At 39.9% G+C, this 22,840-nt stretch overlaps 5 protein-coding genes across 9 annotated transcripts; 2 read left to right on the forward strand and 3 right to left on the reverse strand.

The window, feature by feature from the left end:
* On the reverse strand, positions 1-2,554 carry LOC137586596 (PH and SEC7 domain-containing protein-like). The gene has a single exon (XM_068302694.1). It carries the CDS (start codon positions 2,407-2,409, stop codon positions 769-771), a length of 1,641 nt encoding a protein of 546 aa, XP_068158795.1. The 5' UTR covers positions 2,410-2,554; the 3' UTR covers positions 1-768.
* Positions 2,555-6,064: 3,510 nt separating this feature from the next.
* Positions 6,065-11,479, reverse strand: RhoGAP16F (Rho GTPase activating protein at 16F). Of its 4 annotated transcripts, XM_068303369.1 has the most exons (6): positions 10,882-11,479; positions 9,373-10,825; positions 7,120-8,516; positions 6,945-7,050; positions 6,679-6,861; positions 6,065-6,382 (listed from the first exon to the last, which is right to left on the reverse strand). In XM_068303369.1, exons 3-6 carry the CDS (start codon positions 8,246-8,248, stop codon positions 6,295-6,297), a joined length of 1,506 nt encoding a protein of 501 aa, XP_068159470.1. In that variant the 5' UTR covers positions 8,249-8,516; positions 9,373-10,825; positions 10,882-11,479; the 3' UTR covers positions 6,065-6,294. The 4 variants fall into 4 exon arrangements, 3 of the variants coding, with proteins under 3 accessions (XP_068159470.1, XP_068159471.1, XP_068159472.1); XM_068303370.1 differs by lacking the exons at positions 9,373-10,825; positions 10,882-11,479 and adding an exon at positions 8,779-9,306; XM_068303371.1 differs by having other exon boundaries at positions 6,281-6,861.
* Positions 11,480-11,769: 290 nt separating this feature from the next.
* Positions 11,770-15,486, forward strand: Gcna (Germ cell nuclear acidic peptidase). Of its 2 annotated transcripts, XM_068303083.1 has the most exons (5): positions 11,770-11,925; positions 11,986-13,462; positions 13,519-13,860; positions 13,940-14,876; positions 14,951-15,486. In XM_068303083.1, the coding sequence occupies exons 1-5, from the start codon at positions 11,875-11,877 to the stop codon at positions 15,270-15,272; spliced, it is 3,129 nt and encodes a 1,042-aa protein (XP_068159184.1). In that variant the 5' UTR covers positions 11,770-11,874; the 3' UTR covers positions 15,273-15,486. The 2 variants fall into 2 exon arrangements, with proteins under 2 accessions (XP_068159184.1, XP_068159183.1); XM_068303082.1 differs by having other exon boundaries at positions 11,788-13,462.
* Positions 15,487-15,604: 118 nt separating this feature from the next.
* On the reverse strand, positions 15,605-18,139 carry deltaCOP (coatomer subunit delta). Its single transcript, XM_068299250.1, has 8 exons — positions 17,993-18,139; positions 17,891-17,930; positions 17,584-17,807; positions 17,091-17,518; positions 16,828-17,028; positions 16,450-16,763; positions 16,266-16,377; positions 15,605-16,193 (listed from the first exon to the last, which is right to left on the reverse strand). Exons 1-8 carry the CDS (start codon positions 17,993-17,995, stop codon positions 15,899-15,901), a joined length of 1,617 nt encoding a protein of 538 aa, XP_068155351.1. The 5' UTR covers positions 17,996-18,139; the 3' UTR covers positions 15,605-15,898.
* Positions 18,140-18,291: 152 nt separating this feature from the next.
* Lamtor5 (Late endosomal/lysosomal adaptor, MAPK and MTOR activator 5) lies at positions 18,292-19,302 on the forward strand. The gene is made up of 4 exons (XM_068299264.1): positions 18,292-18,446; positions 18,524-18,585; positions 18,644-18,761; positions 18,824-19,302. The coding sequence occupies exons 1-4, from the start codon at positions 18,412-18,414 to the stop codon at positions 18,912-18,914; spliced, it is 306 nt and encodes a 101-aa protein (XP_068155365.1). The 5' UTR covers positions 18,292-18,411; the 3' UTR covers positions 18,915-19,302.
* Positions 19,303-22,840: the final 3,538 nt, after the last annotated feature.

A 22,840-nucleotide genomic window follows, 5' to 3' on the forward strand; every position in this document is an offset into this window, starting at 1 on the left:
AATATTTGTATGACTTTATTATTATTATTGTTGTTGCTTTTGTTTTTCGTCCACTTTTCTTCTCCATAAAAATTTCTAGGGTCAACAGTTATACATATATATTTATATATATACATATATGTATGTGGTATGTATAGGTTGAATATATGCTTTTTTCTTATATTCTTTTTGTTGGTTTTATCTTTATATATGTATGTACATATGGTAGATATCTGTATATCTTGGAACTAGTCTAGGAAAAAAAAACCATGCTATCAACAAGAAGTTGTTTTATATATGCTTTTTGTTTTTGTTATTGTTATTGTTTTTTCTACTTTTATCAGCACTTTAAGCGCACAATTTCAACATCCATTCCAGGCAAAGTGAAGTTCCTAAAAAAAACAAAAAAAAAAAAAAAAATACAACGGAACCCCATTTTATGTACGTATGTATGTATGTATGTATGTGCGTGTGAGAGGGAGATAAGATAAAAGCCAAATTAATTAACAGCCTTCGAGGCAATACACACTAACACACACACACAGACACAACTCATACTCTCAACGTTTACAGTGAAAACTCTCTTGGCTAGAACTAGGAGGGGCAAAGGATAGAGGTTTCCTTGTAGCTTTCATATAAAAATACATACTAAACGAATAATAGTTAATAATTATAATAATAATAATAATAATACAACATTAACAATAGTGTGAAACAAAAGTCACGCTATGTTTTTTTAGGCTTTGTGTTTTTAGGTTCTTGTTTTTTTGTTTTTATCTATACTATGTACTATAAATTGAGATTTCCGTTAATTGTGACGCCATCAGAATTTCCCTCTCCATGGCTGGTGCTGCCTACCTTCTTCTTCTGCTGCTGCTGCTGCTGTTGTTGTTGTTGTTGCTGGTGCTGCTGCTGTTGCTGCTTCTGCTTGAAGCCTTCCTGATCGCATAGTTGTGTGGCTGCCAGCAATTCACTAAGCTGCCTTTGATTCAGCTCCTGTTCGCCATGCCTAATGCATTCCACTTCAACATCGGCATCGACATCATCATCATCATCATCGTCGTCATCCTCCTCCTCTGCACTGCTGCTGCCGCTGCCACTTTGTGTTGTACTCGATGATTTGCGACCAGCTAAAGCCACTTTCACACCATTCACAATACATTCGCCGCCATCCAGTGCCGATATGGTGGAGCCGCAATAATAAAGATTACTACAGCTGCTGGCGGCACTAACATCCGATATTTGGCCTTCATCTTTGCCCATACCACTGCCAACAGCACTGCTAGTAGCACTGGCTCCTGCCTCCAGTGAACAGCGACGTTGTCCTTTGGCTCTTTGTAGGCGGAAGTATTCCATTTCCTCCATGCTAATGCCACAGGCAGTAATGTCGTCTGAATAATCCGATACGACAACGGACGGAGTTCGTACATAGCGTACTCCGGCCAGGCCACCCAAATCGCTGAGGCAGCTTTGTGTGGACTCGCGACGTGAGGACGATGCTCCGGGAACTGGTGCTGGGACCATGCGTTCCTCTAGCAACACTTTGGTGGGTATACCGGCCGCTGCTTGTGTGCTGGTGGTGGTGGTGGGTGATGTTAATGGTGAATCTGGCAATGCGGTGGGTTCGGCCAATGGCAGTAGGGCTGGTCGTAATGGTAAATCTGTAACTGTCAGTGTCATGCGACGCTGTGTGGGTGGTGGGGGTGTCACCTCCATGGCGGCATCATCGACTTCAAGGCCCAGGGCTGAATCGCTGCTGGAGCAGCGTGTTACTTTTGGTTTGTTGTTGTCGTTGTTGTTACGCCTTTGCCCTGTGCCGGTAATGGCCTCCTCATTGTCGCTGCTATAGGGACTAAGGCCACTCAATGGCATTCCCTCATCTGCTGTCATAATGCGTTTCTCTTCCATTTTTTGCTCCTTCGCTGACATTTCCTGTTGTTGCTTCTCCTTAACAATCATGGCTTGAAATTTATTAATCAATTGCTTAATGTTTTGTTCCGGCTTCGAATGCCTCTTCTCTCTCTTCGGATTGATTTTCTCTGTACGATTCTCTTCGGGTTGGGTCTCTTCTTCGTCTTCTTCGCGATAAATATCCTTAAAGAAGTCTTTGCGCAATTGCCGCCTTTGCTGTTGCAGTTGTTGTAGCTGCAGTTTTCTCTTCTCCTCGGCGTCTCCTCTTTGTCTGCTAGTCGGGCTTGTCTGTTTCGCTGTTCTCTGATAACTAAAATCCATTTGCTCTGCCAGCTTGAATTTATTTTCATTGTCGTTGCCTGCCGCTGCTGCTGCTGACGTAGACTTTAGCGTCGCTGTTATCTTTGCCATGTTAGTAGTAGCAGCGGCTAGAGCGGCAGAGGCAGAGGCACTGGCGTTGGCAGAGGCGGCGTCAGAGCGGACGGGGGCGGCATTTACGCGGTCGCGGCACGCACTCATCGTTGTTGTAAACTCGGTTTTGGTTTTTTGCGATCGTCGCGCACACACGCACAGACACACAGACAGACACACGCATAGGCACAGACACGCACACACATGCAGAGACGAGTAACGCGCACTTTCACATGTTTTCCTTTTTTTGATTCTTTTCTCTTTTCTTTTTTCTTGTTGCTTTTTTTTTTGTTTAATTTTTTGTGTTACTTTGCTTTTATTTTATTTTCGTTGGCGGCGGCTGCTGCTGCTGCTGCTAACGCCACCTGCCGCTGTCGTTGCTAAACTGTTTTGTTGTTGGCTTCTCGGTTTTGGGGATGGCTACTGGCTCCTATTGAATTTGGAATTGGAATTACTTTTTGGAGGTGCGGTGCGGTGCAGTGGGGTAGAAGCAACCGAGGGGATGTTGTGGGTGACACTCTCTCTCTCTCTCTCGCTCTTTTTGTGTGTGTTTGTGTTTGTCGGAATTGTGATCTTGAAACGTTGACGCAATGTGCAATGATCCCTCATGTACATACATGCACAGACAGACACACACAGTATACCAGTGTGATAGTTAGGTATGGGTAACGGTCTGTAACGGTTTTTTTTCCCATACACACATATGTATGTACGTATGTATATCGTTTGTTGTTGTTTGCTGCCGCTCCAATTGCTTTGCTAGTTGCTTTTATTTTCTAAACTTTAATTGCATTTAAGCACACACACACACACATACACACACGCACACTAACACGAACCTCAGAGACCAACTAACTAACTGACTGACTGACTGAATGAATATTTCTATACTAAACTAACTTACAATGGGCCAAAAGCCAACGTCAATCCCCCTTTTTTATTGTTACAGCCCATTTTTAAGTTTATTATCCGTAGAATTTATATACGTATACGTAATATGTAGCTACATATGTAAATATTGCTCATACGACGTGATGGCACTCACGTTCAAAGTAATTGGCCTAGGGTCTCGACAGAAACGGCAGAAAAAAACAACAAGAGAATCTGCCAAAACGAAAATTCAAGTCACACGTTTGTCTTTCTTCGATTTCGTCTTAAACTTAACAATTAATATTTCTCCGATTTTCTTCAAGAAAAAAAAGGTTCTCTAAAAAGCAACTGTCTAAAAATAACCATGACAATTCTTTTTATTTTGGATCTTTATGACATGAGCATGACTTTTCTCTTAGATAGAATCTGATAATGGATTTATTTTAACTGATGAAATTATATATAAACATTTATGTATTTGGAATGATATTTTTTATATTTAAACGAAAACTTTGCCTTGAGCTTGCTCATCTAGCTAAAGAATCCAATGAATCATTTACACTTGTGTGGCCCATTGTGACCAAGAGACGCGGTATCATTGGAAACGGTTTGTGGGAATGCGGGGGGGACGTCTCTCGCTCTCTTTCTATGACGTCAGTGCACGAGCATGACGCGCAGTTTGTCAGAGAAAAACGACAACAATGACAACAAAGCGACGCAGACGCAACAGCACCAAGTCCAGAGACCTGAGGGATCAACAAAGCAACAGAAACGATCACAACGGGTGGAGTGGGATGGGGAGGTGAGTCGAAAGGGTGGGTGCCGGCACACCTAGAGTGATCACTCATACAACCTGTGGGCGTCGTCGTCGTCGTCGTCAACGCACAAGTTGACAGCAAAATTGCCAACGGTATAAATAACAAGCAACAATTAAAAAATACAACAACAATAAATGAAAAAAAAAAAACACAAAAATATCAAAAACAACAAAAATAAATGCAATTTTTTTGTGAGAATGACGTATGGAAGCAGCTTACAATTTCCCCTCCCCCTCCCCCCACCCCATACTATTGGCTAGCTGTAGAATCTATGTACATTTAGTTGCGAAATAAAAACCACTTTGGGCTAAACACACCTGCGATCGAAATCGATATATATACATATATGTAAGTGTGTGTTGAGAATGTGTGTGTGTGTGAGTTTATGGGCAATTACGTCAATACATTTTGATGAGAAGATATAAAAAAAAAAAAAAAACAAACTAAAATAATAAGTACAATTTTAAAAGCAAGGTTGAAAACTTCAAATACCCTTAAACTGAAGTCAAATGAATTAAACTCTCAAATACTCTTCAAATATGTTGATAAGCCATCATCTACAACTAAGCCCAAAATATATTTAGATTTCTTTGCTATTTCAAAATAATTTCAAAGGCAATTACAGTTTATTTCTTGTTCAAAACAAAAATTCAATCCTTATCTATGATATGCTAACTTTTACTTTTGTAAGAAATTATATTATATTAAATAAAGTTTATTTATGATAATTGTCTGTAATAGTCCATAAAAGATAAGAACTAAAAGCATTAAACCAAAAGTAAAATGCTTTTCCTTTTCTTTTTTACTTTTCTATCGAAGAAAAATCATCTAAAGGATTGTAAATGAAGCTCTTATGCTTAATACCTCATCAAAAGATAGTGTATGTTGGAAGCAACAGCTTAAACTGAAGGATATCGTTACGATTGACAATATCGTTCTCATTCTCACACTCTTTACGCTCTCCAGCTTTCCCGCTCTGCCGCTCTCACACTCTTTTTAACCACTTGCTGCGTACGCTTTTGTCCCAGTGACCGAAATAGCCCAACCAGCAACTGGTTGAATAAACTTTCAAAGCTTTGTCTGGTGAGGGCTGAGTAAGAGGGGGCAGGGGGAGTGTCTATAAAGCTCATAAGCGGCTATTTCAATGCCCGTTAAGGTCAAAATGGAGTGATAATATAGTTAAGGGGAGGAACAATTAATAAGAATCAAAATTGACACCTCTGACTCCCTCTCTCTCTCCGCTCACTCTCTCTCTCTCTCGCTCTCTCTGTATGAACTTTAACTTCAGAATGGTCAAATTGAGTGTGAGCATTCACGCATGCGCATGCCGCCAAGCAAGTGTGTATGAGTGTGCGTAGGTGTCTGTGTGTGTGTGTGTGGAATTAAAATGAATTATTGTAAATTACATTTGATTTTCCTTATTTTTTTCTTCTAATTTATGTATTTGTTTCTGCGTTTTTGTTTTTATTTTTTGGTTTTTTAATTTTTAAAACTGGTAATCCGATCCGTTTTAAGTGAAAAATAAAAGGTTTTCGCCGCGTATCGCCACAAACGACTCAAGCAACTGAAACTGACTGAAACTGAAACTGAAGCTCCTCCTCTCTCTCTCTCTCTGTCTCTCTCAGAAGGAGGCTTGGCCGTTGTCGCTTGTTTAGTTTTTCGTTGCATGTTTGTTGGTTTTGTTTTTTTGTTTTTCTTCTGTTTTGTGTTGTTTCTTAATAGTCTACGCAGAACAGCACCTGTCACTGGCTGTTGCTTCTGTTCTGCTCGGCAAAAGCTTCTCTACACTGAGAGAAATGCCAAGTCGATGTATCTGATTCAATCTTGACTTAATTTCTGTATACATTTCCCAAAAAGAAGCCAAATCGAGTTTGATCATTAAAGAAACGCCCATGGAATGCCCTTTCCAATATACAAATCCAAGTGGGTTTAAAGAACTAGAATAGAAATTGCTTATTTCTATTCTCGTCCTTTAAACCCACTTTAAGACAACAAAATCGATTTCCTTCTGAAACAAGGACCTCTTGAAGTTCTTTTTTGCTCTTAGTGTATAAATCGCGATTAAGATAAAATGGTTTAATTTTAAAATTTCATTTACTAATCATTAACTTTTGATTCTTAAGTTTGTTTTAATTTAATAACTTTAATATTTTAATAATTTTTATAGTAGATATTGACTTAAGTATTAATGCATTGAGTTGAGTTATATACAAATGTTACTCTCTCTCTGTCTCTCTCTTTCTCTCTCTGGAAGATGATTTTCATTACTTCTCCAAAGATTGATCGCCAGTTTTATTTTTTGATTTTAGAATCTATTACGAAATAGTAAATCCGGTTGTGAAAGCGTCTTCTTTAGGTTCTTAACGCTGATGCGACGACGATCGGCTGTGCATCTATATAGATGAGGAGGAGTACATGGGTAAGGTAATAGGACGGGTACATAGATACATACATATATAGTTATGAATAAAGCAATATAAATTGTAAATAAGACAGGTACAAAGATCGTTAAGGGATCAATCAATTAATCGAGACGACGACGACGACGACGTAGACGACCATGTAGAAGCTTTGGGAAGGGATTTGGGAATTTGATGCTGGATTGTAGGGGGTTGGGCGGATTGAAGTGGCAGGAACCATCACCATCTTGGCTTTCGTTTTGTTTTGTATTGGTTTCGATCCAACTTACTCAAATATCCGACTCTTGTACTCGATCATAATCCTAACACAATCGGCAAGGGTTTCACCCTCTCTTAGAAGTTGTTGTAAATCCTGCATATGAGCACCTTGGGGTACAGTATGAAAAATTGATGGTGATATCGATATCGATAATGTTTCCGAATTGATCTGTTGCAATGGAACCTTTGTCAGCCTAAGAAAAATAGAATTATCATGATCAAATAAAGACTTAAGATTCAATTACTTTTGCTAAGACTAGTCTAGTTTAATAGTTACCGATTAAAATGGCCAAATATATATTCCATGGTATCCCGATTAGTTTCGGGTAAAGATCTTATCAGTCTTTTCAGTATATCCAATTTAAGAGAGAATTCCGTAAGCACTATAAACAGAAAGATGGAAAACTTTTAAGATCTCTCAAGACAGACAGAGAGAGAAGGCTTATACTTACACCATTGATTGGGATTGCCTATAAAGGTTTTCGCCTCGTTCACACTAATCAAAGGACTTTTAATCTCACGCAGAAATAGCTTCAGGACACCGGTTAACGTGTGTATATCAACTTTGGAATGATGCAGCGACTCATAGTCATTGGCATCGATATTGAAGCGTAAGGTTTGTATTTTATTATAGTCACCACACTGGCGATAGATGCCAACTATGGGTTCTGTAGACTGGCGATATTTCTGTTCGATCAGGTCACAACATTCGACGACAATGCGTGGCACGGTTTTGTGTTGATCGTGCTTTAACACCAATTCCAGTTCGGTATCGAAACATGGCTCATCAAAGAATATATGCTGCTCTCTCAATGTTTCCACCGAGGGACGAGACTTCCACCAGTTTGACAGATTCATCCAGGCAGGCAAGCGTGAAACTCCACCACCACCGTTGGCTCCCCCAGTCCCACTGCCACCGCCACCACCGCCGATACGTTTGCCACCACTTTGCTTGCCCTCTGCAGCAGCCTTACGGTCCCTGGTCTCCTGCAGTTGCAGGAGATCATTCACCTGACGCGTCAATTCTGTAACTTTTACTTCCAGATCATGGTTATAGCTGGTCTGTACCTGCAGATCCTGCTCCAATGTATGCATACGCTGTTTGAGATCATGCCAACGCTTGGAACATGCCGCACAACATTCACGCGTTCGTCCACTAAGACTGGCACGAGCTGCTGCCGGACTAGCCGTTCCGGCTGAACTAGAATTGGAATCCAAACTGGTATTCGATACCAAGGCCATGGGTTCATCGGCAAAGATGCGTGATAGATCCTTTGTACTGCTGCTTTTCAGTAAGGCCAATTTATTGGGCTTCCTTCGTAGCTCCCTGAGTAAGACCACAGCCTCCGGACGACCGGCATCAAGTGTAATGCCACCACCATTGAGGGAACTCTGTGATCTTGCGTACACATGGGCGGATGAGTTATTTGCCAACGATGCTGCCGATGATGCTGATGATGTGGTGCGATCTCGAAAGCAATTCATTAGCGATTTGTTTGGCTGTCTACGCTCATGGACCACAAAAGCGGCAGCACCCAAGATCATGTGTGACGAGTCTGGAGTTCCAGGCGTTACTGGCATGGTTACAGCGTTTGATTAGCTTCTATCGCTTCTTCTCGATTGACTGACCTCGAGGTCTTATCTTTTTCAATACGTTTGCATTTAATTCTTCTCTCCCAGTTGCCGCAGTTGACCAGCTTCTTCTCTTGCCTCTGCCACACACTCACACACACACTCCACACACACACACACACACACACACTCAAAATGACGTCAGCTCGTTGTAGTTGTTGTTATTTCTCTTTCAGCTGCACCACTTCCTTCTTATCGCCACCGTAACCCAATAGCACTATAAGAAAAAACATAAAAGTAATTCTTTGATCATAACAAATATTTATAACAAATTTCAACCTCAACCAACACACAAAGCCAAACTAAAGTAGATATTAAATTATTAATTATTGAATTATAAAATGATAAGTGAAAAATCTAGAAAAATTCAACTGACTTCGACGGCTATTCAGTTTGAAAACTAATAATAAAAAATATCTTAAACAAAAAAATGGAAAATCAATTTGCCCAGAGGGACCCACTGTATCCACTGTACCCACCTAGGGCCCCATTTCCTCACAATTCAGTGTGACAAGTGCCAATTTCCGTTTTGACTTATGTATATGACTCTCGTTTCTTGGAATGTTCTTTTCCACTCTATCCTTGTTCTTTTGCTGCTAATTCTGCACCACCTTCGTTTCCTGTTTGCTTTGTGGTTTCTTTTCTTTTATTTTTTATTATATTTTGTGGTTTGTTTCATTTGTTATTGTTTTGTGTAAAATATTTCAAGTATTTTTGCATTTATGACGCAGTTTGCTGACTTTTCCCAGCCAGCTCCAATTTCAACTGACTAAACCAGACTATGAGGGGGAAAATACAATACAGACACAGATATCGTACAATAATTCCACTTTAACTCTTTCAATTCTTCTTATCAAATTCGGTTCGGCTCAGCGTCGCTGGCGGCAGAGGCACAGCCCGTTGAAGATAAGATAAGAAAACAAAAACAAAATGTTTTATAAATAAAACTATGTTAAAAAAAAAAACTATAACTAAATTACCGATAAAGGCAATTTCAATTCTGGATAATCAGCAATAGATTTAAGTCAATTTAAAAGGGGTAAAAATATTATTTCAGTTGGAAGAATGCAAACCTTTTGTTGAAAAAGGTTTCCTTGGTTTTTATTTTTTTTTTTTTCAATGAATTTGAAATTGTTTTATAAATAATACTGAAGCTCTATTTAGACGGTCTCCAGCCAGGCTTGAATGGCCATGAGTTCAGTCCCTTGCTTGCTCTTTGTACGTGGCGGCACCGGCTTCTTTTACTGTGGTTCCATGCGATTTCATGTGCCCGCTAAGACCCGCATATTGGGCAAAACCTTTGCAACATATTTTACATATATAACGCTTCTTCTGAGCATGTATCTCTTTATGTTGTCGCAGATATTTGGAACTGGTGAATGTCTTTTGGCATATATCACACACTTTGTCGCGTACATTCAAATGGGCCTTGATGTGATCATTAAGGACGGCCTGCTCGAAGAAGCTTTTGCCACAAATGTGACACTTGCCGCAGGGCCTTTGCTCGTGCCGCCGCTTGTGGCGGGCAAAGTAGGAGAGCGAACGAAAACGACTGCCACAGATGTGGCAACAATATGGCTTCTCGCCGGTATGTTGGCGACGATGGGTAAGAAGATCAGAATTGCAGGCGAAATGCTTCCCACAATCCTGACAAATCACTTGCTGTTGCTCATCAGTCTGATCAAGATGCTGGCGTCTCATGTGTAAACTGCAGCTGCTCATGCGGGCAAACTGTCGGGTACAGAATGGACAATCAAATGGTAATGTGCCATTATGATTGGCCAAATGGATTTTGTAGGCATCGACGCTGTTTATTATTTGCTGGCATTGCCAACATTTGAAGGGGGCTAAGTGCTGGTCCAGGAATTTTAAATGATCGTAGTAAGCATAAGTGGAAAGTTCCTGTTCATCTTTTGGATAATCCTTGCAGTTTTTAGGCATTAGACGTTTCTTTTTTTCTTTCTGATAGTTTTTGCGTAGGCGATAGATGAAACGTTCCAGTTGGCAGGGTTGAAAATTAATCTTTAATTCATTTGTACATAGATTCAGAAGCTGCTCCTTGGCCTCTTGGCGGACATGTCTCAAACGGCAGGACATATCCTGCATATCCCAAATGCCTTTGCATTTTTCATATAATTCTATAAAAGTCAAATGTTCCTTGTGATTTAAAACCGGTACGGGTAAGCCTTTCGAAAGGAAACTCAGTCTTTCAAAGTACCAGGTGCTGGTAGTTGATGTTGCTCCTGAAGAAATATCCTTATCCTTTTCCCGACGACATTTTTCCTTATTATAAAGATGTCGTAACTTTTTCACATGCTGCACCATTTCCCGACTTTTGAGTTGCAAATGAAATTTTGCATTTAAATGATTACAGATCCTTTCACAGCTCTCAGTGCGACCTTTGTGATTGCGAAAGGAGAACTTTTGCAAGTCCCAGAGATGACGCTCCTGCTCCAGTTGTTCAATAAGGGACAGCATAATGGGATGACCATCAATTAGCCAGAATTGAGAGAAATCTGTTGATACCTGAAAACAAAAACTCTCGATAAGAACATTTCATTTTGTCTCTGCAAAAAACTTACGGTTGTGGAATCCCCTAGAGCATCTCTTGAAGAGCAAGAGGAAGCGGATGTAAAACTTTCATTATCGCTGATTATCGGCCAGGCCAATTCAGTTTCTTGCTCGATTTCTTCTCTTGGTGTTTGCCTGCCCTCCTCTTTTGTGTCCTCTGGCAATTGAGGTACCATCACAAGCTCCTCTTCCTCTTTTACTTTTTCTATTTCCACCTGCAGCTCGGCCACTTTCTCTTCATGTAGGTCTTGTTGTGGCTCCATTTTAAATCCACTTTTTCTTGGATCAGACACCTGAAGGACTTGTCTTTGGGACTTTGTCTCATGTTCCTCTGGTCTACCGTTGTCTAGCCAATTTGTAAATATTTCTCCGTGCTTCTTCTCCAAATGGAATTTGAAATCTTTAAAAGTTGTTGAAGGTTTCTCCGGCTGACCCTTGCAATAAATGCATTTAAACCCATAGAGACGATTGCGGGTTTTTGATCTATTTAGCCAGACAACTTCACCACACTGTTGATATATTAATGGCGGCATTTATTCAATTTAAATCTAAATTTAATTATACTAATTTAAAACCAAAACAAACTTTGCATTCCAATTCGCAAAGAATGGGGTGACCAGCTTTTCATATTCTACACATGTAGATAACAAATTACAGCTGCTTAAGTAGAGAGCTACGATTTACTTAAATAATCAATTTGCATATATGTAAACGTTTTACAATTTAAGCGAATTAAACTTTAGTTTTAATAAAACACCATGCCAAGGTATTAATAAATAAAAAATGCAAATCTTAATAAATAATTAAATGGCTAAATTTAGCAGCAAAAAACTAGCCAATTTATTATCGGCTTGTGTTATCGATTTTGAAAAGTAGCCTTGATTCTGTTGTGACGCCGCCGCTTTAAATTTGTTTTTGTATATTTAAAAAAACAAAACAAACTTTAACTGTTAAGTTAGATTAAGAGAACAACGAGGAAACAAACAAAGAGAGATAGGGACAAGATGGCGGCAGATCCACGCTTTAAGTTATTCCGAGCAGTGGACCCGAGTCAGGTGAATGTGCCAATTGACGATAGATTCTCCAAATTGACATTGTCCTCGAATAAAAAAAAGAAACTGATACAGCAACAACAGGACCATCAGGATAAAGAGAAGGAGCTAAGGATGGTCCAGATGCTTACACCCAGTGCTCAGCGCCAGCTGGATATGGAGGCAGATAATTCGCAGGTGGATTTCAATGGATCGGATTATATGGACGCACTTCATTTCAGTGGCGATGACATTGGATGCACTCCAGCTCAAAATGAAGGTGATCAAGTGGTGGACGCCTTTAGCGGAAATGTGACAAATTTAACTATGAAATCCACTGAAATGGTTTCCATATGTATATCCTCCACCACCGAAGAGAGGGATGAAGTGGACGACGACGGCAGTGACACTGTGGAAGATGATGAGGATGAACGGTCTTGCATAACAATCTCAGACTCAAGTGATGACGATCAGCCCAAAGAAGTTATGGCTGTGAGTGAACAAGAGCCGGTACAGGAACCGCAAGCCGCATTGCTTACCGCTGACAAAGTTAAACGCATTGAAGCCTTCCTAAGAGACGTCTCCATGGAGCGCCATGAGAGGGCTGAAAGAGGCCATGAGATTTCCACAGCCTCACCCTTGTCCTCGGGAAATAAGCATAGTCGCTTGGCCAATGCCGAAACCGACTCAATGAGCCTAAGCCAAGTGGAGGAAGAATCAAACTGGCAGAATCCTTCCTCATCCCCAAATCTGCGTCCAGCTAATGATACTGTGATGGATACATTCTGCTCGGCAGATCTTCGTGAATTGGAGAAAAGCAAAAGATTAGCCGACAATGATACGGAAATAAATACCATCTGTTCCGCGGAGGAGGAGGAGGAGAATGAAGAGAAACAGCATCGTGAAAGTAGTCGACGCCTGGCCAGTAATGACACAATAGAGAATACTCTATGCTCTAATGAAGATGAGGAAAGAGACATAACCATACCAGAGACTGCCTCGTCGTCCAGCGAAGATGAAGTTGAATCGCCCCGGAAGGAGCAATCTAACGAAGGTTTGGTTGCTCAACCATCCATTCAAGTCAGCAGTATTAATATATCCGCCAAGATTAATATAAAGATCCATATACCCCGAATGGGTAGTAGTTGCTCAAGTGATGATGAAGAGGCTGATAAGCCGGCCAAGGATTGTTCCCAGACACGCTCAACATCCTCCAGTGATGCGGAGATTCAGAAAGAAAACCAAGGCCAAATTGCACCGGCATCTGTTCAATCCCCACTGCTGGTCGACGATGCCTCCGAGGATGAGCGATTCCTCAATCAGGCGGAGAAACTACTAAATGAGTTGTATGGCCAAGCGTGGCAGACACCGGACATTATACGTACCCTAAAACGTAGCAGCAATAGTGGAGGAAAAGCAACTCCTCCCAAGTCTCAAGCAACAAAACCCAACCGTCGACAACAACAACCTCTCACCGAGTGCAAGCCACGTCAACCAAGGGCTAAAATGAATCCTTCCAACAGCCATCTGGATGAAAGTGCCTTGGGTGACTTCAGTATATGTAAGTTGGACAGATCTTTACAGAAAGTTAAACTCAAAACTTTTTATACTTGACAGTTAAGCGAGCTTTGCGTCCGACCAATAATCAAAAGACGCCCCTAAACTCCACACGCTTGCCCAACAATGCGAGGGCTGCACAAACGGAAAGACCCCAACGACAACGTCCTCGGACAAAACATTTAGATGAGACACGCTGGCGGGCATTGGTTGACTCGGATACAAGTAGTGTCGATGCCTCCGATGACGACGATGCCGACGTCACAAGAAATAGTTGCAGCAGTTCTCCTTCTGGTTCGGCGTCCTCCTCCTCGACAAGCTCCAAATCGAATGAGGTTACATATTTGGATCTGTCGCAGCGAGAAGTTCAAGTGGTGGGCACTGATAATAAGTATTTACCAGGTATCCTAGTCACACAAACTAAATTCCAAACAACATGGTTAACATCATGCTCAATCGGTTTCTTTTTCTTTTTTTGTAGTCACCCGACGCCTTGATGATATCTTACGTTCCTGCCGGCCTAGCATCAAGGCAAAACTACCTCCCACACCGAATCCAAATCAAAATCCTTCGACTGAAGCGAAAACATTGCCACCAAGTCGACGACAATTGTTCACACCAAATGTGGGCTATGAGGATGAGGCACAGGCCATTGAAATAGTTGACAGGGCCATAGAGTTAGATATGCTGGATGAGTTGGAGAATGACCATTTGCCAGGGACGCCAGTGCATAAGCGTTTGCAACAGATTAAAAAGCAATTGGCCAAGGACAATGCTACACCTAAAATACCGCCCAAGTCAACGCCGAAAGTGACAAATAAAGCCACACCGAAAGCGACACCCAAAGCTACACCAAAGGACGTAGCCAATCCTAAATCTATGCCACCACCCAATTCATCGGCGCGAAAGAAAATCATGGACTCCGACTACGGAAGAAGCAAATATAGTTTCCTGAAATCACTTGAAGGTCAAATACCGCGACATTTAAGCGATAACGAAGCCTTCTTCTATAGAGAGAATTTCAGTAAGAATAAGGAACAATTGGCTGATCATCTATATAAACTCTTCAATGCCAACATATTCAATGGCGAACTAAATGTGCCCATCACCTGGTCGAAACTGCTAAGGAACACGGCTGGCAGATGTAAGAACAAAAGGAAATTGAATCAACGCTCTAGCACCATAGAGTTGAGCCAAAAGGTTTTAACCAGCGCCGATCGCTTGCGTTGCACTCTAATCCATGAGCTATGCCATGCAGCCGCTTGGGTCTTCAATGGCGAGGGTGGCCATGGACGTGTTTGGAAAATGTGGGCAAAGCGAGCCACCGACAAATTTCCAGAACTGCCAGCCATACAAGTTTGCCATAGCTATGCCATTGAATTCAAATACACATACAAATGCCAGAATTGTGATGCGGCGTAAGTAGGAATTCTCCAATATTCCCCCGCCCCTCTATTTAACCACCCTCTTGCTCCTTTTCTCCCTCTTACAGTTCCCATGCCCATTCTCGTTCGCGTAAGGTGGAGCATTTGCGTTGTCGCCTCTGTCATGGACCGATCACATTGTTGCTCAATAAAAAGGACAAGTCGGGCAATATTGTATCCACTCCAGCCGGTGAGGCCAAAGGATTCGCCAAATATGTCAAGGAGAATTTCCAGAAATTCAAACGTCCAGACTTAACAGCTGCCGAGGTAATGCGACTATTGAGTGTGGAGTATGGCAAGCAAAAGAACAAAGGTGGCCGGCAGGACGATGGAGACATTGCCAAGCAGGTGGAGATATTAAATTTAAGCGATAGTGACGAAGAAAACTAAGTTTCCCATATATATATATACATATATATTTTTATATAATTTTTGTTGGTTTTCTGAAAAACGTTTTATACTTACGTTTCATTAATTATGTTAAGAATGTTTATTTGAATATTTAACTACGCATATTAAATTTAAATGCCGAAATGTGGTCAGAAAAAAAAGAAACCAAGTTTCATAAATCTAATAAATAACGTTGCCAAGGACAATGCAAAAATTCTCTGCGAATTCTGATTTAAGATCATCATCTAGCAAATCGAATAAAGTAGTCAGTGTCAATTTGGCTTTTGGCAAGGATTTGGTATAGAATTTCAAGTTAGTTCAAACAATAGCTCTGTTTTTTCATTCATTATTATTATTATTCATAGCTAAGTTGTATAATATTATAAATCAGATTTCATTCTTTAACCGTTAAACGTGGGAATTACTTGGCGAGACAAACGAATATAATCAAATGAAATAAAATGGATTACTTTAACTTTTTTTTTTTACGGCAGATACTAAGTATACATAGGATATACATACATAGACATATCACACACACCCACACATAGCAGTTACTCATGTGTTTGTATATATGAATATGCATTTAATAAGATATATATATATAGATATTAATAGATTTAATTCTAAACGATTTCATATTTCTCAACAATCAAAATTGATTCGCTGGAATACTTAACAGATGCCTCGCCATCCACCTGAACCACATCCAGAGCATTGATACCAGCATAAGTGGTTTTCGATACAAATGAAACTTGCAAGGGGAAAAAGTCGCCGGGTATGGAGGCATTGCAACTGAATTCCATTGAGCCAAGCTTATTGGCTGCATCAATGATAGGAATTTGCCATTGGAGTACATGTTTGCGTGCATCGAAATTGAATGTGCCATCATATTCACCCACTGTCGGTTGCACATTCATACTGGAAACGGGAAAGAAAGACGAGATAGAAATATTTCACAAGGATCGATGAGTTTTGTTAACTTGTACTCACGGTAAGGGTATGAGAATGGTTACATCCTGCAATTCTAGATGTGATGCCTCCAATTCATATTCAATATTCACATCGCAACCGCCTTCACCATTATCTGATGGCCAGCAATTGACTATATAAATGAAATAGAGAGAGACAGAGATACAATTTAGTTGGGAAACTTTCGTTTTAATCTTTAACTTACTGGTCAAAGGAATGGCCGCCTCATCCTGGGAAACAAACCTCCACTTTAATACACCGACATCGGTATTAAGTGGAAACGGTTTGGCCAAATTCTTCAAGCCAATAATGGAACGTGTCTTGAAGAGTTCTTTGTCGACATTAGGATGTGTCTGCAGCTGCAGTCCCTGAGTCTCATTGTTGGACAGTTTTAGCAAAATGCGTCCCAAACTCTCATCGGTAATGCGTAGGGTAAGCAAGCCAGAGTTCTCTAATTGCTGGACACCACCATCACGACCCAGACGTACCACCAGTTTATCCTCAATCTTCAAATGGACACTAAAGAAAACGGGTAATCGTCATTAGCGAAGGAATAATTGGCAAAAAAGTGATGAGTCCTTGCCTCTCTCTATGGATATCAGCAGAAATAGCAGCAGCTTTAGCCACAGCGCTGGAACTGGCTGAACTGGCACCACCGCCGGCACCGCCAGCTGCTGGCGTTAGATTAACAATTTTCTCACCCTCACTCTTTAGTTGATCCACAAAGCTGTCCACATCCTTGGATTTGCCGCCCAATTTGAGGGCATTGCGAGAAGCGGGTTTTCTATATAAAATGAATGTTTCTTTAACTTAGCTAATGGATCGCAGCAAGTTAAGATTACTTACTGGACAGATGCCTTGCTAGCCACGGGCTTCATATCCAATTCAATTGAAGGAGCACCTCCACCACCTCCTATGCCGCCACCGCCGCTGCTTGAGCTTATGCCACTGCTGCCAAAACTATCGGAACTAAAGCCACCCGAACGTCCGCCCATTGAGGCGGAGGGTCCTCCCCTTTTGCTGGCCTCCATGCGTTGGCGTTGCAGTTCTTTGGCCTTCTCGCGCATCTTCTGGCGTGCTTCACGCTCTTGCGTCTGACGTACAGCTTGATAGACCTTCTCCTCATGCGAATCCATTTCCACGAATGTTTTTATCTGAGCCAGATTTACACTTTCCCTGTAGCCCAAAGCAACAATTTCATCAAAGGCGAAAATCAAATTGAAAGCATTTTCCACAATTTCCTTTTCGTCCAGCGAATGGCTATATTCGGGTATCTGAAAAGACACAAAGACCGGCAATTAACAATCAAGTCTTCCTCTGACCTTCAATGGAAACTCACCACTTTCGAAAACAGACGCAATGTCTCCAGATCCTCGAGAATATTACTGGCTTTTGTGGTAATCAGCAACATATATAACTTCTCCATGGGCTGATAGACATAGCGGACAGAGTCCGTTTCCACATACGTATGCTGTTTTCCAGCTGTCATCAGTTTGGGGAATGCCGCCAAGAGACCCTCAATGCGTGCCTTCGTCATATCCACAAACTGACGTGACAATATAACTACAAGAATGCAATGTGTATACGTGTGTGTTTGGGTGGTGTGCCGGAGATAAGAAGAACTTGTTTCGTTGTTTTCAACTTACCTTTGCCATTTTTTGTGCAAACCGTCGCAGCAATGAGTACCTGTAATTTGAGTTCAAAATCAAAAATTGTCCGTCTTTTATAGTGTTTGTGCGTCCGCTTACCATTTTGCTGTTCTGGGTTTCTCAGCCGGAATCAATATCGTAACAAAATATACGAAATTAATTGAAAACAATTGTGTTTTTCCTTATTAATCAGTTGTGGGGCCTAGCTGACGTGTCTTGCACTGCTGGAAACAAAATCGATAATATATCGAAGTAGTGCTATTATCGAAACATTATCGTAGAAAAGTTATCGCAATCGATATTAACGTCGCAAAGTTATCGTAGTCGGCATTATTTGAGCAAAGTTATCGTAGTCGACGTTATCGGGCGCAAAGTTATCAACATTTTGTTAGTATTTTTGTGCCTTCAGCTTTGGTCACACTAATTTTGGGGTTTGTTTTGATTTTGTGGACTTACAATCTTTTGCCTTTGTTAAATAAATTGAAAGATTTGTTGAATTCAATTAATTGTGTTTTCTCATGGAGCAGCAGCTAGAAAAGGTTCTCACTGAAATGTAAGTATTGACAGCATTACAAATGAAATGATTTGATTGAAAAAACTCCTTTTTGTTTTTTTTTTTGTATGTTGCAGAGTCTCGCAGCCAGACACGGTGGGTGCGCTAGTGACGAATCGTCAGGGCTTGTGCTTAGCGGGTAAGTGTAACAAGAAATACTCGTATTGGATTCATAATAACTTTTATTTGCTCTTTAGCCAAGGGTAAAATTAATCCAAATGTATCTGGCATTGGTATGGCCATTTCGGAGCAGGTGGCCCAATTGGAACCAAATAACCCAAAACCTGCAACCATTTGTCTATATAGTGGGAATAAGTAAGTCGCTACTTCACCCCATTCACTTATTATAATTAATTGGTAAATACTCTTCCATACAGACGCTGCATCATTCAAAAGAATCATGATCTGACGGGCGTAATCTATAAACAAATACCAGGAGCCTCAGTCTCTGCATCGGCAATGCAGTGATCCATGTCATCATTATCTTCGTTATATACATACATACATACATATATCTTCCAGCAGGCGAGAACACAGCTTTCGAGGGTATCTCCATTGAGCCGGAGATGCCCTCACAAACATATATATTTAGATTGCCATAGTTTTGTTTTACTTTTTTTTATTCTTTTTATTGCTTTGTTTGTTAAATTGTGTACAGTTTATCCATTATTTCAATTTTTCTAGTGTTTAAGCTTATCTTAATTAGGTAACAGAGAAGTGGAGTAACAAAGTGATCAAAAAGCCTATATAAAGAAAAAAAGAAAAGAAAAAAGCAAAACAAAACGAAACACTATTATCAATTAAAGTAAAAAAAAAGTAACCAAAAAACACATTATACATTGAACTTGGTCCCCCATCGATCCATGCTTTAATTACTTAACCGAAACGCCGAGTCTGAGTCTTGGTTATAGTTTCGATCGTGCACCAGGCAGGCGTCTCATTTATTTTCCGGGTTAACTTTGCGCGCACTCAGCCGTCTCCCAAAAACACACCCAACTCAAGGAAATGCCAAGAGCCACCTACATACGTTGGCTCAATGAAGAAACATGCAACATGCAACAAGCAACAAGGTAACAAATTGCTATAAATTCCACACCACAGACACAAGTCATTAAAAATGTGTGTGTATGGGTGTTTTTTCTTCTTCTCTTTTTTTTGCCTTTGAAAGTTGTATGACAACAACTTGAATTTTGGTTAAATATTTTTGGTAAAGAGAAAATCCTATCCCGTATTGGGTTTGGGTGTTAAAAAAAAGGTCATTGTAATCACAACATAGTGAAATGTTTACTTTAATTGCATTATTAGAACATGACCTAAACTCAATTAAAATTCTGACTTTGATCAATGCCAAAATGTACTCAAAATCTCCAAGGAAACTAAACTAAACGTTTTATTCACAGGTTTTTCTTTTCTAAGATTTCTTTTGTTCCTATACTAAGAACCAGGACTTCTTTTGAATAGAGATAACATCTTTCAGTTGGTATATAAGAAGTTTAATAACTTAATTATCTTTTAATGGTGTTCATTCTTTACAATAACTTCATTTCTTTGTTCGTTTCTTTATAGCCAACAAGGATATATCACTCCAAGCTAGGATAAGTTAATGTGTCAATGATATCCTTAAACTGTCTTTCAGACATGTAAACTTCTCATGTCATGCAGAGATCAAAAGAATAGCAGGAATATTTTTAATTAAATCCTTTTGCGAAACGCCCCCGAAGAGTCAACATCATAAATATATTGATTAACAATACGTTTTGAATTCGAACATGGCATTACGTAATCGGTGTAGGCTGGCATTCAAGTCTATAAATATAAATAAAATAACCAAAATTTATTACATGACTCAGAGAGAAAAAAGATTTCTCTAGAATGAAGGCTCACTCCAAATGTTGACAAAGAAGTTTATTGCCCTGAAAATGGCTTAAATCTACTTCATATGCCATTTTCTTATCAAATGTAAGACTTGAATATTTGTGCACGTTGCATATATCGCCAGACCTATATACATACATATACATATGTGTGTGTGTGGGTGGGTAAATTGGTAAGCCAACAGCCTTGAACTTTCACCATAAGCCACCACCTACACATGCCATGGTAATGGTAATGCCAGCCCACGTGGCTATCTCTGTCTCTGTGGATATTGTCCGTCGCCGTCGGCACATGCAAGGCAAATATGACACACACAGACACACACACACTCAAAAATTAAAAATGATGATGACTTTAAAAAACAACAAAGTTGATAAAACAAAACTGAAAATTGGCAGCCAAGGTGCGTTTGTTTAGCCGAACGATGAACGACGCATGGAAAGCCTTCAACTTGAATTAACGTTCAGTTGAAGTTCGCCATGGAGTAGGAGCTGGTGGCGGAGGAGGAGCATCTGGGGAGGCAACTAGACTCTTGCCATCGAAGAACTGGCCTAGAGGAAAAGCCATGAAAAAGCGGTGAAAACCAGTAGAACCAAACACACCAAATGACAACATGTTTAACACAGCTTGTGGCCACAAGAAAATTACATGTAGTTGGTATGTACGAACAAATGAACGCTTAACGACGTTGTCCAAAGACGCCTTTCCCTTTTTTTCCTCATTTTTTTCTTCTCTCTCTCTTTTTGGTCGATCAAAAAAGCGAAAGTGAGACCAAGACTCGGTGGCTGCTACTGCTACTGCTGTTGATGACGATAATGAATACTGATAATTATGATGGTTTCCCATCCACCCCACACCCCATTCTCTTTCATCGAGCCATTGTCAGTTAGACAGACAGACAGACAGACAGACAGCTGTAGCCCTGATAGTTTTGATCTTGGCTTTATCGAGGTTGGAACTGCATACATATGTTTCAAATTTTCAATTTTTCCCCCTGTAACAGCTTTGCAAATGTTTACCAAACCAAAAAAAACAAAAAAAAAAAAAAAACAACCTAAGTAACCCGGAAGTGCTAAAAGCTAACACTCGAAAGTTCTAATCGTGCGTAAGTACCTACAAAAAGTAAACAATAAAAAAACTGGAGGATAAAGTACACACTTTTTTATATTTAATCACTTTTATCTGATTTAAGAATAGTTTAGCTAAAGATCAAGGATCAACTACACAAGAAAATATTAGTAGAAAAGTTCAATTGCTGAGGATTTGCCTAAAATGTCCCCAAAACCATTGCGAAAACTTAACATAACTTGGTAACTAAGATATAGTATGAAAATTGGCCGAATCAGATTATATATAACATGCCATTAAAACGATAGCTTGAAAAGAAATGTATCAAAATATTTAAGTATTTCGTCCTTAATTCTCAGTTGGTAAATGAATGCATGGATATAGACGCTTGACCGGGAGTGTATTCATGGACAAAGAAGACAAAAATCTATATATAGAAGCTAAATAAAAGAAAGACTCATCCAAAGTAACCATTTGGCCAAACAGTTTAGTTGGGGTTATCAAGAGACAACTTTAAGCAATGCAATTTCATTAACGCCTTTGAGACAATCATCTTATATAGTATATATCGCGTATATATATACGAAATGTTCGTGTTTGTCACATTTGTGCGAGAAGTAACATCAATTGTTTTAATTGTGGCAGACATGGGTGGTTGGTGGCGGTTGCTGGTTAAGTGGGTTGGGTGGGATGATCATGCTGTGAGATGAATTGGCCCGATTGTATTATGTACATTGTGTATGTATGTGGCTATATAATCAGCCAAACGTGGCTAAAGCACGAAACTATATACATACATACATTGGATTACTATTAACTCAATCTACATTTAAACTACGTCATCGAATTCAAGTTTCATGTTAAAATTTCTTTTTCTTGATGAACAATATCTTTTAAATAATTACATGATTCACAAATAACAGATACTTTTGTGTTTATTAACCAAATAAGGCTGAAAGCTGTCTGAATCATCAACATCATCGATATACTATACATACATACATATATATATGTATGTATATGGCTAAAGAAAAGAAGTCGCCTGTCGTCATCATCGATATATACGAAACAGATGTACTCTACTACGATGTATGTATGTATGTATATAGTATACTATATAATGTGTACATTCATGTGCCACATGGCTTTAATTGGCGTCATTCATGGCCGAAAATGAGTGAAAGAAAAATGCACTGCAAGTGCGCCAAGTTCTATGTGAGAACGTGTTTATTTTGTTCATTCAGAAAAGCGTAAGACTCAAAATCGTACATCAAAAATGCTTCAAATACATATCTAAATACACAAAGTCACACATTCGTGATGTCATTTGATTTCGAAGACAATGAACAACAAACAAATGACATAATCCATTTTGGTATCAAATTTGTTAGCCTTTTATAAGCCTAACTATTTACTTTTGAATAGTTTTTCTATAAAGAATGTTATGAATA

This window comes from Drosophila tropicalis, unplaced genomic scaffold (genome assembly GCF_018151085.1).
Source record: "Drosophila tropicalis isolate 14030-0801.00 unplaced genomic scaffold, ASM1815108v1 contig_158, whole genome shotgun sequence".
NCBI lineage: Eukaryota > Metazoa > Arthropoda > Insecta > Diptera > Drosophilidae > Drosophila > Drosophila tropicalis.